At 32.1% G+C, this 16701-nt stretch overlaps 1 protein-coding gene across 1 annotated transcript; it reads right to left on the bottom strand.

Annotated features, from left to right (window-relative positions):
- Positions 1-3814: 3814 nt before the first annotated feature.
- Positions 3815-16521, bottom strand: LOC113498314 (circadian clock-controlled protein-like). The gene is made up of 5 exons (XM_026878293.1): positions 16094-16521; positions 12608-12827; positions 6219-6349; positions 5597-5752; positions 3815-4434 (listed from the first exon to the last, which is right to left on the bottom strand). Exons 1-5 carry the CDS (start codon positions 16170-16172, stop codon positions 4268-4270), a joined length of 753 nt encoding a protein of 250 aa, XP_026734094.1. The 5' UTR covers positions 16173-16521; the 3' UTR covers positions 3815-4267.
- Between the last annotated feature and the right edge of the window lie 180 nt (positions 16522-16701).

The raw sequence follows: 16701 nt of genomic DNA, 5'->3' as shown, positions 1-16701 counted from the left end.
TCTAAAAACTTCGTGTCCGAACACACAGCAGTGTCTGCGCACCCATGTGATCGGTTCCGTCCCTTAGTTTGTGTTGAATGTTTCATTTTTACCGACGGACAGGCCAAAGAGGTGTGTTGTAGAACTCATAGTATAAGCACATATTATTTTTTCAGAACAAAAACCTACAACTTACTCCTAATAAACACTTGATGAAATTGTCATAGGCTTACTACAGCTATTAAACGTTAAGTGAAGTATGTTTTGGACATATGCTTGAGCCTGTAAGAAAAGACTCTCAGCTTACTTTATTGAATTTCTAAACTACCTTCAAGTCTGCAAAGTATCATGCTCAAAACACAATTTTAGACACTTTCCACTAAAAAGTATTAATTCTACAAAGTCATTAAAATCGAAAAGGCTAGATGCCTAAGGGTTATGAGAAACAAAAAACTACGATTGCATCTTCTTGTATAAGTGTCACTCCAATTAATGAAGCTCCCAGCTGCTGGAATCTACCACTAGCTACTATGTTCAGAGGGACAGTTCAGATTCACTCGCGATGATTACGACTCATAGCTAATCAAGATAATTTAAGGCTACATAAGACTCATGTAGGTTCATGACGTCATTAACTAGTCGATGGCCGATCATCATCAAATTTCATTTCTTTTTTTTTGCTGTTCCTAATAATACTATTTTTCCCACGTTTTTATAAACTTGTTAGTTAGTCGTTCCGGTTGGATTTTTGCAGCTGTATTTGATACACTTCCCGATAAATTTGCAGGGTAGCTTCAAACGCGATGATAATGGAATTTACAACTAGATATTAAAACGGCTTGATCGATTTCGAAAAATATTGAATGGAGTGACGTTTAAAAAAGTGGGCTTTTAGATTTTTTTAATCGAATAATTACTCTTAGTTCAACTGCACAGAACCTCTTTCTTATTAAATAAATCTTTAAACGAATATTATAAAAGAAGTACCGCTAAGGTCACGACGGTCAATGCCACGATCCGTTGTTAAACCAACGAATGATTGAGATTAAACAATGACCTAATACATATTATATAAAAACTTAAATTATACCGTTCAACATCTTAATGAGTGACCAGTAAGGTCATTCCATCGTGCGGTGTGAAGATTTTGCGCGCGATTTCGTCTGAGTAAATTCCGAAAATAAATTGGATAGTTTTAAGTGTATTTTGTTCTGAGACGTTCAAACGACTTTTCAGACGTTCAAAAGTTCAATTATACATATATATATGCCGCACGTCAACAAACCAATAATAATACAATTTCCTTACGCGCTAAGGAATTGAATCTCACAAAAAATACTAAATTTCGTGTCAAACACAAAGACACCCAACGCAGGTATGATAAATAATTTTATTTCTTACATAATTTAGTTTCAATCATGCAAAACATTAGATCGCGTTATTATTAATCCAAATTAAAATTGCCTACAACAGATTAAACGGGTATGAAATTACGAGTTCCATGACGCCAATGACGGAACTTTTTTGACATTCGTTGATTAACACTTGACTAATCAAGGAAGTTGTTTTAATATTTTGCTTAAACACAACGAATTGAGTTACGTAAGCTTATCCAAATAATAAGTTTATATGAACACAATTCAATTAGTACCTCGGATTGAACGTGTGGGAGAAGTTTTAACACGATTGGATGTAAGTCAACATTACTGTACACGAAGTTATATTCTAGGTGTTTGGAAATTAACTCATATTGTCTGTTAGGTATACTGGAAAATATACAATAGACCTGTCGTTCATATTCGGACCCAAATTGTGCGAACCGCATTGTGGAGTTTCATTCGGACTCGAATTGTGGAGTTATTGGGAGCAATTAAATTACGTTTTTACAGTGGTGATGATGAACATTATATTATATATAATTTACATATTAACATTTGCATTTCAAAAATTTAACAAGTAGCCTGAGTTTCGGTAAAAAATCTAGTATTTTAATAAATATTCTGCGATCAAAACTCATAAATTCAAAGCTGTGTATTTCATCTAGTTTTATTTTTTATGTATCTACTGTTAAATAAACAAATTACTTCGGGAACATAATTAACAAGTTTATCCCCTACGTGTAACAAAACTGGCATCAATTTGATACAAAATCAGTGGTGATTAACGTTCACGTTTGATTGGTTTTCGATGCGAGTTGCAATTGACGTGTAGTTAGCGCTCTCTGAGTTTACTTCATTTACATTTTGGGGTTCTGCAACTAAAATTTCAGTAAGCAAATTGATGTAAAACATTACTAGGTATGTATACGATAAAAATATACCTTTCAGGGATCTATATCTTCGAACTATATACCTAGAGTGATTTTGTTTCATGGGATCATGTTTTAATTTTAGTGTAAGGACATACAAATTGGATTTATTTTATTGGACTATAGTTTAATCAGTTAAACTTTATCAAGAATGGGTGTGGATCAAGAGAGATAGAGGTATTGGTATGGACGAAATTTTCATGACAAAAATCTTACTGTACTATATTCGTGAGGGCAAATTTTAGTGAAACAACACGAGTTCTACGAAATCGAAAAACCTAGAATACCCCTTTGTTGCTATAACCCAGTGAATTCACGCACAAATCCAATAGAAAGGAAGTTTGGCTACAATAAAATAGCTATCGGTCAGCCGGGACAATCCTCTTATACAACGTACATAGCAGTTGCACTCGCCACAACAAGTTGTTAACTTACCGACTGGTTCCGACTAGTTCCGACTAGTTCCGCGCTTCGGTGCGGCATTGTTACTGAAAATAGAATTCGCTGCACTTGGTTATCTCTTGGCTTGGTCGGCCATTTAATTAAGAGTTTCAGACTCGACTTCGTTGATGTAGCGCTGTCCCATCTTTGAACTAGTTGCTTTTTCTCGTGTACTGTGGTACCATTGAATTGCAAATGAGGTTGATACACTTGATACGGTACTTAAAAATTATAGAGCAGTTTGCATTTTTTGTTGAAAAATTATAAGCGTTGGTGAGTTCTTAATTTAAGTCGGACGAGTATTCATAAGTTAGTAGTTACTTAAGCGTCTTCTTTTATTTGAAAGCATTTTTCTTTGATAGTTGTATGCACATTGAGAGACATATTTTAATGTTATAATTTTTTACTCAACTGATTTTTGTTGGGGAGAACAGACATCGTAAAATATAATATTAAAATATATTTCCCAAGAATGATGAAAGATTACATAATAAATTATTTACTCTTCGAGCAGGTGTTATTTAATAGAAGAAGATATTTATAGAATGCACATATACATTTATTTATAGAGTTCATTTCTCGTATATTGTTTTATTGCCCTTCAATCCAGCATTCTCATAACACTTACTGTAAATACGCCATTTTCTAGGCCGTAAACGTGCGTCACATTAATTAAAACATTTGCATACCTTTATATAATTTTTTACAACGTTAATAAAGTCGGAACACGGTAAAAATCCGTCTGCTGACAGCTATGAGTTATATGAACAACGTAAAATTAACTAAGTTGCGATATAAAATATATTTTTACGAGCGTTAAAAACTTCAGCACTTATCTTCAACGGTAGTTCAGTTTGAAAATGGTAATACTGAAAACGTTGTTTGGGAAAAATATTGAATAAGGTACATGACACGTTTAATTTTACAAGCGGTGATTAAAAGAAAGACGGTTTTCTTATAAATAATATGATTCACTTAAACTGTTTCTTAAGCGGTCAACAAAACGAAAAAATTCCAATGATCTTTCATTATTAATTTTTGTCATTGGCCATTCGTTTGATTTTATTTTAACATCTGATTTATTTATTTGCTTTTGTAAAAACAAAGCTAAACGCACAAATTTGATGTAAGTATTTTTGTGCAAGCATAGAACTTTTTTCAAAGTACTTAAGAAAATGGGCGATAAGATGTAACTGCTTGATTTTTTAAGTCTTTCACTCACTTGCCATTAGTAGCAAAGGCAGTGTAAAAAATCTAACGCCTCAAGTAATAGGAAAGGATTTTGTCAAGATGAAGAAAACGCGGGAAGGGCGTGACTCTCGCGTCTTACAAAGACAAATGAATAGATATTTCCAAAACGAATGATCTCTCACAAAGCTCTTATTACCATGTCATAAAGTTTAAATTACAGTAAACATTTAATGCTTTAAATTATCTGGTGACATTTCACGACGTGATATCTTAGCAATTAAACTCAATGATATCTTAAAACCAAGTTATATTTTAAAACTAACTAATGTACATAAAATTATTATCACTTTAGAATTTAGGAATGGGTACATTTATCAGTTCTTCGTAGGGTACTGCGACAAAGAACTTTTCAATTGTTTTTACTGCCAAGTCTACTGCATAGTCCACGATAGGTTTTCCAAATTCTTCTGCTACTGTTCGCCAATTTTCATTTAGGAAATGTAGCACTGTGGTACCTGTAAAAATAATACATGATAGAAATTAATGTAAAAGAAAAAACGCAAATTCTGCATTTGAAAATAAATTGAGATTAAAATATGTTATTATATTGACATTATATTGTTTATCATAAAAATAAGCTTCGCCTTAATGCAAGCAGTTATTGATATTATCATAGTATTTACAAATGATTCCAATGTCATATCTCGTCACGTAATTAAAAAGTATTATATTTATAATCGAACTTAAAAGATACATAATATATTGCCAAGTAAATTGGCAGTGGTTCTATTATTTTAGTTTTTTAGTATCATTGACTGCTCATTACAAGAATTAAAAAAAACATGATAAATTGCAAGATAAGGTCCTAATAACGCGTTAGCTATTAATTACGAATTGCAAAAGATTAATTCCGGTAAGTTTTATTACACAGGCTCATCAGTCGATTCACGCATCTTAATCGGAACAGGATTTCCTTCACGAATATACCGTTGGAGACAATTAAGTGAAATAATTGCTGTCTTGTCACATTGACAGGCAAACGTAATGAGGACAAGTCTGTTTCCGATAATTGCCTACTTTTTGCAATACCGGGTGAAGTACTTAGAAGTACAATATGTCTACTATATCCAATTAACCTAACGTGTATTTATTTTGTGTATTTTTCTTTTGAAAGAGTAAGTTATGGAGTTTTTCCTCTATAGGAATGACATTCTGGAACCGCGCAGCTCAAAGTCATAACTATAACGTTTTCAAAGAGCCTTGAAAACGGTCTATTTGAAATCCAAAATCGAAATAAAGAGGAACCTAGCGTACCGTCTCTCTTCCACAGCCGCTAGAACCTTTAGGCCTTCTGGTCCCAAATAGCCATAGAGGGAGGCCAAGGGACGTTATAAAAGGAGGACGAACGCTTTTGCATTATATTCAGACCCTACCGGTTCTTAATAGCTATTGTATGAGCTAATTTTAATATGAGAAATACATATGAGGGTTTGAAATGTTACTAAAAAATAAGATATTTTAAATTCGCCGAATGAACCTTTAAATTTTATAATCGTTATTCACCTAAACATATTTTCACGTCATAAACAGGATTAATTCTGCCAAATAGCGTAAATATCTAAATCGTTTACAAAAAACACTTCATAAATAATATTTAATCTCCAGTTTTATACTTACTGAGCTCCTTGCTTTCCTTGAATAAGTTTTCAAGGTCAAATGAAACACGATCTCCGTAGTCGAAAGTGTATTTATAATTCTTCAAACCAAAATGATTGACACCATCTTTGTCTTTGACGTATTTTGTGTTTATATCGACCTTCATTCTAAGATTAGCTGTAAATAACAGAATTTGGCCATTAGAATATTGAGACAAAACCAAAAACTTCGATTTCCAAAGAAAAATTTGAAAAGCAGCAATTTGATACTAAGGTGTTAAGTTTTTTCGTTTGGCAAATGTCATGTTCAAAATATAAATTTACATATTTTAAAAACTTTCCCACGCAATTTTCGTACAAAAATCCTCAAGTTATCAAATCTTATTCTTGCACTAAACAACTGAAATAAACTTTTATTATCACGCAAAACTGTGGTGATTTCTAAAAAATGCATTACATGATTCACCATTTTGTTTACCACAAAACAAATCCTTGCGCATATTAATTTAATGGGGTCATGAAAACTGCAATAAAATTTGCGAAACAAGAGTTTCGAAACGCAAACCTTCCTAACCCGAAACCGAGATAAAGGGAGCTCGACATAGACATCAAAAACTGTTGAATTATTAATAGGAGATACTTACTAAGGCGTATTTTGGCCTCACCCGCGCCGTCAATGGGGAATAGAAGGATTCTTCCGACGGCGTCATAAGTGCCTTTGATTGTGAGGTTACAGTGAAAAGCGAGGGCAAAGTGACGCTTTTCTAGGTTTGACCTGAAATACAAAGTAGAATTGTATTTTTAGTTTAGCGGAACCAATCTTCCTCCATAATCTGTTATTAATATAAAATACAAGAAGTTTTCGCTTCTATTCATGTTAAAATTATGTTTTAAAGTACAAGCGTTTTTTTTTTATTAATGAACTAGTGCTTAGCTTTGAATAACACATGCAACTCAACCAAAAATAATCATTTACAAAAGTTCATCAGTTTTACGATTGTATTTTTTTTTTTTCGTTTGAAAATAATCAAGAAATAATGAAAATAATTATGAATGCTCCTTCATACTTTTATGCAAAAACGGCGCTAAATATTCAACAAAGTTCAGCCTAATTAAAGTTGGTTTGTAAAGTTAAAATTCTTTACTCGTCATTATTAATTTTAAAAATGAAAGCGAAATTTTATTCTTCTGGTGTTACGAGTTATAGATGCTTACTAAGCAATGTAACGCTGATGAAATATAATACAATCTAAAATTTTATAAAGAACAAAAAGCATGGAAAAAACCTTTCGCGCAATTACTTGAATCGATATGTCAAATACTATTAAATAAATCGTACATTTTGGAAACGAACGGTTACAAATTTTACGCTTTACAAGGACTCATGCCCATTGCAAGCTACAGATTCTTTTCTGCTCGTTTCGGTAACATTTAACTGAGTGTTTAGTTTTTATAACATAACCTTTTTTAAAACAGCAATAAATAAAATTTATGATGAAAAAAAATAAAATTGCAAAAAGCATGAAAAATCAGAACTGTTCAGATCAGGTAACACCGTCGGATTGAGTCAATGACACTTCCACCGTGTTGATCTTCAACGTTATTTAAAGAATACTTTATTTATTAGAGTGTCATCTTGAAATTACAAAACAATACACTAAAAAGGACGTATGTTAATTACACAACCTTATATCAAAAGCTTATATCAATATCAGCTACAAATAAGGAACTACGTTTTTTTATTCAATAAAAAAAACTACTCCGTAATGATCCGAATGTTTGTAAGCGTATGTGTATGAGTGTGTATCATTTACAGACATAAAATTGTTTACGCCTTCGAAATTAAAAACAAAAACCTTTATTGTTATTTTTTTCTTCCAATTTACTTACTTTAATTTTTTTAGTTTGATGTAAACAAGTTTTTCTGTATGTATGTACTATAATGTTTAGTAAAGATAAACAACACCCGGAAAAACGATTTTTGTCCTTTAACGCGATTATTAACACTCCGAACGTATTTTGTAGTTTACTTTTAAATTTAAGTGGTGGACCATGTAAATAGAAATCAAGATATTTTTAAATTCTTACGACTTAAAGGTTATACCTGGTTCTTGTACTTTTATAGGTGTGCTAAAACAAAACACAGACTTTATAAAAAAAAACAAACATTGCACATCAGCAACAAAAGTGCATAAATAATTAGATACCATCGCATAATATTGTGTCCTGTCTTGAAAAGTGGGCTGATAGAAACTTCTGGGCGATTACTTTTTAATACAGTGACAAAGAGCTCAAACAATAAAATCATTGTTCAATATGTTAAGTTATTGTAACCATAATTTTAGGTGAACGGAAGACGCCGATGTACTTTGAATGCAAAACTGACTTCATGCAAATAACATTGGCAGCGATGCACGATGTGAGTTATGAATGACGTAAGTGGCTATGAACGAATAGTTACAAAACTGGAAAAGGATAAAACACGTCATAGGTTTGTTTAAAGAAAACACTGTTTCACTCTGAAGTCTATTCATGCTCTTTATACCACGAAGACTTCCGTCTACCACTAACCATACAAAGATTGTACGGATACTTTATTCTACAGTTATGGGTCATCTTTTAAATGTCCATTATCACTATTTAATCTAATCCGACTTTTTCATGAACTAATTCAATAAGCTATTGAAAATCAAAAAGCGGTAAAACGACGATTTACATTGCTATTGCTGTTGTGGTAATAAGACGCTGCTTTTAACCAAGACATTCGACAATTTTGTAGCTGTATCTTCTTTAAGACCTGGTGTTGTTCCTCAAATACGGTCAAACGGCGTATGCGGTTGAATTTTGAGCTAGCAACCTGTGTAAGAATTACAGCAACTTTCAAATTTAATGTTCAAAGACGAAAAACTTAATAAATCTTAAAAGTACAACACATTTTATTAATATGGCACACCTAATTGAGTTGCGTGCGTGACAAAGTTAATTAAAATAAAACAAACGATGTTAAAACTTTACGTACATTTTATGCTTTAAATTAAAATTGTTTGTGTACCTGCTCAACGTAAACCCTCTTTGCGTGGCTCTACATGTAATTATTCTAAAGTACTTGTCTTGGTACTGTCATATTATAGGACATGAAGCTTATACTTAATTACACAATTAATAGCTCAGATTATGATATAATGGTGTCCACCGATTACATTAATATTCATCGATATTGACTGGAACACAGTGGTCGCTGGATTGGTGATGTTTTTAAAGCGAGATGGCGCATTCTTTATTGAATAGTGGCGTCTCGCTTCCACAATAGTTAAAGTTATGGTCAGGTCAATTATGAAAGGCCTCGATAAGCTTTTGTAATAAATTTAAAGGACATTCAGTTACTAATCCAACAAACAGTTATTTGAACTAATTTCAGTAATTTTAATACAAGAAATGTCTGCAAATAAGTATCGGGTACATAATATTATAAACTAAATTCAAACTCAAAATATGTTACTTTAGGAAAAGGGTAAAACACAAATAAAGTCAAATATACAACATGGTAACGTTACCTATGACACGGTTTACAAAATAAAACTCATAAACTTTTTCCTAAATAAAATAATTTGTAAGTTTTATCGCTCCGTGAAACAGTCGCTTTTTGTGTCAAACAATATTTTTACGAGAGGTAAATGATATGATGTGACAATACAATGACAGGTAATAAAATCCATTTAACGCTTGTTAACATACTACAGTCAGCACCAGAAGTCACTAACACAAAACAACTGCACACAACCAAATTCAATGTTGTTGCTTTTGTGTTATAAGGATACAAATAAGGTTTTACACTTATTAGTAAAAACATACTAAATTCCAATTTGTATATGACACTTAAAAATACTGGAATCTTCTTTTTTGCTGTCTGTACCTATGTGGTACCGATAGGAGTCAAGAACACAACGGTGTGCAATTGTTTTTATTTCAACATATTTGTGGAATATAAATTAGAGGATATTTAGTTCAAAACCAAAATATTTTCCAAAGTAGACAATATTTTGAGCGCAAATTTTGTGTTAAAGTAATTTAATTACATTATTTATTCGTTTTTAATTATTTTGCAAGGATGCATTAAGTATTCGAATATTCAGATTGTAATGTTTTACGCAAGAGTTCGTTGACCTATGTTTGGTTACAGTTGACGTCATCATAATATATTTTTTTGAACTAAGAAAACAGAACCATGAAATCTAAAAAATATAAAGTTAGTTCAAAAGTTTTTTTTTAAATTTCCAATAGACAATGTGTGAGAAATCTGTTGCTAAGTGGTATTTAATTAAGCTCATTATCCTACAATGATCTTGCTGTCATCCGTCATCGATTTAACAAGAAGGCGAGAATGACAATTCTATATGTTTTTTTCTCATTTCACATGATTCATTCTCACGGGTAAATAATAGCAATGTTTATAATGACGTCACTAGTTGTTATTACTTGGACAATATACGGAATGAATCTCTTTACGGGAGATCGGCATCAAGCATTGACTGGTTCATTAAATTTTAGTATTTAAGGACTCTATCACGTAAGACGAATGCAATTTTAAGTGGCATGTCTCTCTTCCTTTGCCATATTACCACTCCTTGAGATACATTGTGTGTTTTTCAATATTCGCAGATGATGTAATTTATTGTCACTAAAACTAATCGTTGCAGTGACATCAGTAGTTTTTACGGCTACCTCGTCGTGAGTACGAACCTTTCCGGTTGTGTTGCAAGTCTATCTCCTCCTTTTTTGTACCTTTAAGCTACAAACAGTTTTATTTCCTAAATATTTGGTAGAAGACATATGGCTCGTTTTTACATAATACCATTCTTACTTAATTTCTTACTTAATTTTCACAAAGTAAACACTAACACCAGCACAAGCAACAAAAAAGGCATAATTATCTCAGTATCAATAACCAAACAGGTTGAACTTAGAATGCTATCTTAGTCTAGTCTATTTGAACCAATAGATATTCTAACAAAATCCAGACTGCAATATCAATAGCTTAACTCTGTTATTGCAGGAACTTGCTTCATTTAAAAGAACTAACGGCGTCTTCATTTGCAACTGCACAAAGGAACTATAAAAGTTAGTTTCAACTAACAGTTATAGCCAATCGACTTACCTAATTTTAAGCGACTTAAATAAACTGGTTATTAACCAGTTCTTTAAATAGCATTAATGTGCTGTGTTCTCATTCTAGAATCAATGCTCTAAGGACCTAAAGTTTTCTGGGAAAATATTTTTAATCATATTTACCAGATTTTTAGCAGAGAAAGAATAATAAAGATTTGATTAGACCCCATGGGTACATATTTTACAGCTATAGAAAGCACATACTCAAAATTTATGTGTGAACTGCACGGACAGTCGAACGGCTATACCGTTCGACTGTCCGTGCAGTTGTTGTGAGCATAAGGAACCCAATGTGCCCAATGTTTGGGTGTCTTTGTGTATGTGACTTAAATGTTTGTGAAACGCTTCAAGAGTAAAGCTAACCGTTGACAAATTGGTAAAATTCCTAAATTCGGGAGTTGTTTTTAATAGAAAAACATGTGTTTTAGTAATAATCGACTTCGCATTATGATAATGATATTTTGCATAAAATTTGCATGAACGTTGGGAAAAATTCCTTTAATCTGCTTATCGTTGTCATCGATTAGTATCAGATTACATAATATTGATGATATTAAATGGATTAACTACCATAATGATTATGTGCTCTATCAATATATAACATAAGCCCGTACCTGAGTGTAGTTGACAACTTGAAGTCTTAGGCCCTGCGTTTACGAGCCCGTGCAAGTCTCCTGTACCCAAAAACTTTATCTTCAATCACGCTTGCCTATACAGAGGGTCCTCTTTCACATCTCAAAGTTATCGTATCTTGATCGTTTTTGGTTTTTGAAGTCATTGAAGCATCGAAGTCACACGCACGTATTTTATGCCCCGTTAGTGAAAAGCCAGAGAACTCTTCTCATTCTCAGCAAAATCAAAATTAAACAAAACTGTTTTTATGGAGAAGAACCGGCAAGAAACTCCAAAGGTTGCTCTTAGTACATATAACGTTTGCCTAAATGATGCCTGGTAGTAACTCGTCAGTAGTCAAGCTATATCGGTGCTCCTAGTAACTCACAACAACGTCCAAATCTGACCTTTACAGCTCATTGACTAGGTACTTCTTGGATAGACTCTACATTTATGTTATGTTCCAATATCACTTTAGCATGATTGATTAGGTGTCCAACTTAGGTCTATACACGGCTCATTTGATAATAATATTTCTAACATAGGAACGTAATTATACGGTACATATTTTCCTTCTCATACAAGAATAATACTTAGAGTTATTAAATAAAACCTTAACCCAGCCAATATGCTAGGTTATCTAATATCACCTTGTTACATTGTCTCGTTTTGAACTTGTTTTTTTAATTATTGCGCTGGTCAGAATGACCCAGGATTATTACTATTACAGATTATCATCGATAATGATTGCTATGTACGGTTTATGCAATACTTTATTGCACTTTTCCGTATTTGGTTTTGTATTTAGACTAATTGCGCCTTGTCATTTAGACAACTGTATTACTCTTGCTTTGAAATTTTATGATAACATATGATTATGACAAAGTATGAAGAAGATAGTTATTTGTTTAATAATGGTTAACTCGCGCGTGTTTATCGTAACCCCGAGAGAAGTTTCGGACCCAACAGGAATCCGCACTGTCCATCACCCCAATGCTTTGGGATTTTGTTTATAATAATATGGTGTGAAGTAGAAACTCTTATCGAAAGCGAAAAAATTCGTCGTAGAAAGACTATAAGCTTTGCTTTAAATTGCAGAATTAAATAACTATCATTTAAAACGACTATAATGCATGCTTGTATTTGTTCATAAGCAAAAAAGCAACTTCAGTTCTAAGACGAATTTTACGACTTGTCAGCTCGTAAAACTTATCCTTAACCTAAAGGAACAAAATAACATAAGGAAAATACTTACAAGACGTCATCGACGATGCATTTTCTGAATCCCGTCACTTTTCCCTTATAGAAGGTGAAGGTTAATCCACTTAGAGGGATGGACAGTCTTTCGATGACGAAGGGATCCAAGGAAACGACACCAAGTTCAGGGATCCCTTTGACGAATTCTGGGATCGCATCCTGTGTTGACTTCACCAGACATTCTCGGGATGTGTCGTTGCATGGTCGAATGTAGTCGGCTGGAAAGAGAGTGAAAAACAGGGATCTGTGAATTTGTCATTTGGCTCAAATTTATGGAATTGACAGGTTACAGAGAGAATGCGAACGGGCCATACAAATTGTGATTCTACTAGCTAAGTTTTGGAGTTATTCGTATTTCGTTGTGTTTTTAATGTTGAGGTTGAATTTATAGAAGTAACATCATTTGTTGTGAAGGTCATTTTCATACATTCGAGTGATTTGAACAGCCTTAGGTTTGTATGATATAACTTGTCTACAAGCGAGTATGATTTATCGAGAAACCATTTCATTTTTACAGGTTTGTCAAGAGAGAAACAATTGTGAAAATGAATGTGATTTCTTTATATTTGAAAGATTTCTACGCTTATTGATTCTCATATAAAAATATATCTATGACGGCAAGTTCTCAAAGGTACAATTTATCAATATTATACATCGGCAGTTTTCAATAAACAATATCTTAGAACAAAGAAAAAAGTAAAATGTTTATTATGAAGTGGACAACTGTTTGTTGATCACTGGAACTTTATGTTTAAAACAATGGTTGATTGAGCTCTATCGTTATCTGGATTCCATTTATTTTATTTTTATGACTATAGTATTGTTAGTATACAGACAACGTTATTATGCAATGCTTTTGGGAATACTACATAATTACGCTCCTTTTAAACATGCATTCGGTTAGATTGACCTCTAACGAATTGCAATTTGCCAAGGATGCAAAGGCATTTTTAAATTACAGAAATGTACAGAACCTTCATAATTTTCTTAGAAGAAGCTCCAGAATTAAAATGGAATAAATTGGAATCACTAAATTGAGTTACTTTTTTCGCACTAAATTTTAACCGTCTCAACATCTCACAATACCAATAAATATAGGTACACATTATGAAGCATCTATAAAGTTTGTTCAACTATTTCAAAATTTCAAGTAACGTGAATTAATTCGAATCATAATTAAAACACGATCAATTTTAATGGAGTTATGAAATTATTTATAACAATCAGAGCAAGTCTTTCGAGGACAAAGTCAAGGTTTAAAAGATTACCTAAAAATGTTTTAAAATTATGACTTTAGTTTTAGTATCCTAGTTTGTTCGTTCGAAAAGAGACCTAACTGGCTTGCCTTGTATGACGAGTTGTTTATGTTACTTTTATTAAGCTTTTTGTTTAAGGAATTTTAAGTTTCTGATTTCCTTAATAAATTATTAAATGTTTCACGAATGTAACTGCGACAAAGTAATTTTGTTGCGATTTTTTTTTAAATTAATGAACAACTTGATTTTGAAATACTTTTGGAGTATTAAAATCAGGTCATTATCAATACCTGTGACGGATTACTCAAATTTTAGTTCTTAAATTACTGCGTTAAATACTTTATTCAGGTGTCAATGTGACACATCCAGCTTCTCAAAGACTATTTCTTGATGTCACAACTTATTTCTTTTTTATATAATCTTTTTATTTTAAAACCAAGTGCTTTTTATGATGTTGTTTGTATCGATCTCAAATTTCTATCGACTTTTTGTACGCGGAAAATGTTTGTTGCATTCAATCCAACCAGATTTTAAAGTTCGAGTGTTGCTATGTTATAATCAACATCAGGTTTTAAAGGAACTTAATAAAATACATTGGCCTTGATGGTTTGACATACAATTATTTAGTACGACCTTCCTCTTAATTAAATACGTAATTAAAAACTAATTAGTGAATTAATTTTCACGTAATAGTTTATTAAACTTAATATGTAGTTTAATCTAAGAAGTTATTGATATAGAATTTGATCTATATAATAATTAAGATCTAATATTTAAAGATGATGCAAGCATAGGCGTTAAAATGGTGTATTGTGGTTACGTGATTGTGAATATAGCACTGCTTCGTTGATTCTCATCAGTGGGACTAATGAAGACAGGTTGACGAATATTTGGAACTAGCTGTTGCCCGCGACTTCGTCCACGTGATCGATTGTATCTTCGCTCCTATTAGTCGCAGCCAGATGTTATATAGCCTTCCTTGATAAATGGTCTATTCAACACAAAAAGATTTTTTCAATTCGAACCCGTAGTTCCTGAGATTAGCGCGTTCAAACAAACAAACAAACTCTTCAGCTTTATATATTAGTATAGAAGTATAGATCTAAATTAAGGATTTTTGCTTTTTTTAAACTTCATCTCAATAATCGTTTTCATTCGCTATTTTAGAATTATCTAAGAAACTTTAAAAAGGTTAGCAAGCGTGTTTCTGAATCTGTAAAAACAGCCTAATTATGCGTTCATTGAACCGTTGCCGTGAAGCTTAAAACCGTAAGTATTGGATGGAAATCATGACTATTTTGGGACACTAAATGCTTAAATAAATTATACCCTTGTGCGACTCTACAGCTAAGCAAAAGGACCATACCAAGGGTGACAAGTTTCGGACTATTTGGTCAGTAAAATATACATAAATTCTGAATTCATTTTAATATCTTGTACTATGGAATCGAGTGAGGCATGGTTGCATATCCCGGTCTTAAATATGTCAATGGTAGTCTTAGTTTTGGCGGAAACAAAATAGTGTAAAAATAGTATGTTAGATAGTCATTTCAAACATTAGCAAATAGTCATTCGCTTTTAAACAAATAAAAATAATAGACTTGAACGAAGCTTATCCAAAAATCAATTGATCTGGCTATCTTCTGGATATTGAACCATTTAAAAGAGAAGGACGAAAAATATACAACAATAAAATATAATTACACTTTTATATAACTGTTTCCGAATTTTTTGTAACTCTGATTTATATATGGTCAATAACCTCATCAATAACATAAAATTATAACCCGACGGTTAACTAAAATAAAACTAGTTTTAATTTGGTTTGGACAAGGTTTAGGTTATTTTTAATCGTTTTTATGTAGGTATCTCTAACGTTTTATACATGTTAAAATACACAAAACAAAAATCATATCAACATTGTTTTGTTCTTAACGAGGTAAATATTCATTACATTAATATTTTTGTCTATTAATTATCTATACATTTGATTCAGAGGGAGTTAGACTAAAATTCAACTCATGTTTTAAAATTACCACAGGTATAAATACCTACGTCTAATTGCAATCACTTCACACCCTTTTTAAATTAAATCTTGATTGATCTGCATAGAAATTAAATCCTCTAAATGGAATGTTCATAAAATATAAAAAAAAACATGAAATATGAATTAATTCAAACATAATTATAAAAAATGTCTAGATATAATAATCATATAAAAAACTTACGTGCCAATTTCGCGTTACAACTACAGAAAAACAATACAAAACTAATTAGTACACTGACGATCAGCACTTGCAAATTCATTGTTGATCAACAATGTTGAACAATTAACCGTGTGCTTACAACTGTATCGTGGCGTCGTGTTTAACTGCTATATATCGACTAAATGGAAAGATATTATTATTAGACCTTCGAGAGCCGACATTGCAGGCGGACGACCGGTCTTAAGAGGAACATCAGCGTCGAATTATCACAATTACCTCATACTGATTAGCTGGTATGAAAACATTACAAAGTTAATGAGCTTCGGCTAAGCGGTGTTGCGAACGGCCTAGTGAATCCATGTATGAGTTCCGGTTGTTTATTTTGATTGAGATTGTTCGAGTATGTAGTAACGTTATTTGAGTATAGCTGTGATTTTTTTTATGTCAAATGTTTTGATACATGTTATTGGATGATTGATAAAAATAAATTAAAGCGGTTTTAGTTTTTCGCTTGAAATACTTTTACTTTGTCTCTAACGATGCAATGTTGGATGCAGTACTGTTTTTTTTTGTGAAAATGATGAATAAAAAAAAGCCTAAAAACAAAAGGAAAATGTTTCGTTTTTCAT

This window comes from Trichoplusia ni, chromosome 10 (assembly GCF_003590095.1).
Source record: "Trichoplusia ni isolate ovarian cell line Hi5 chromosome 10, tn1, whole genome shotgun sequence".
Lineage (NCBI taxonomy): Eukaryota > Metazoa > Arthropoda > Insecta > Lepidoptera > Noctuidae > Trichoplusia > Trichoplusia ni.
Note: the sequence above shows the minus strand (reverse complement) of the source record. Positions and strands in the feature narration are given on the sequence as shown.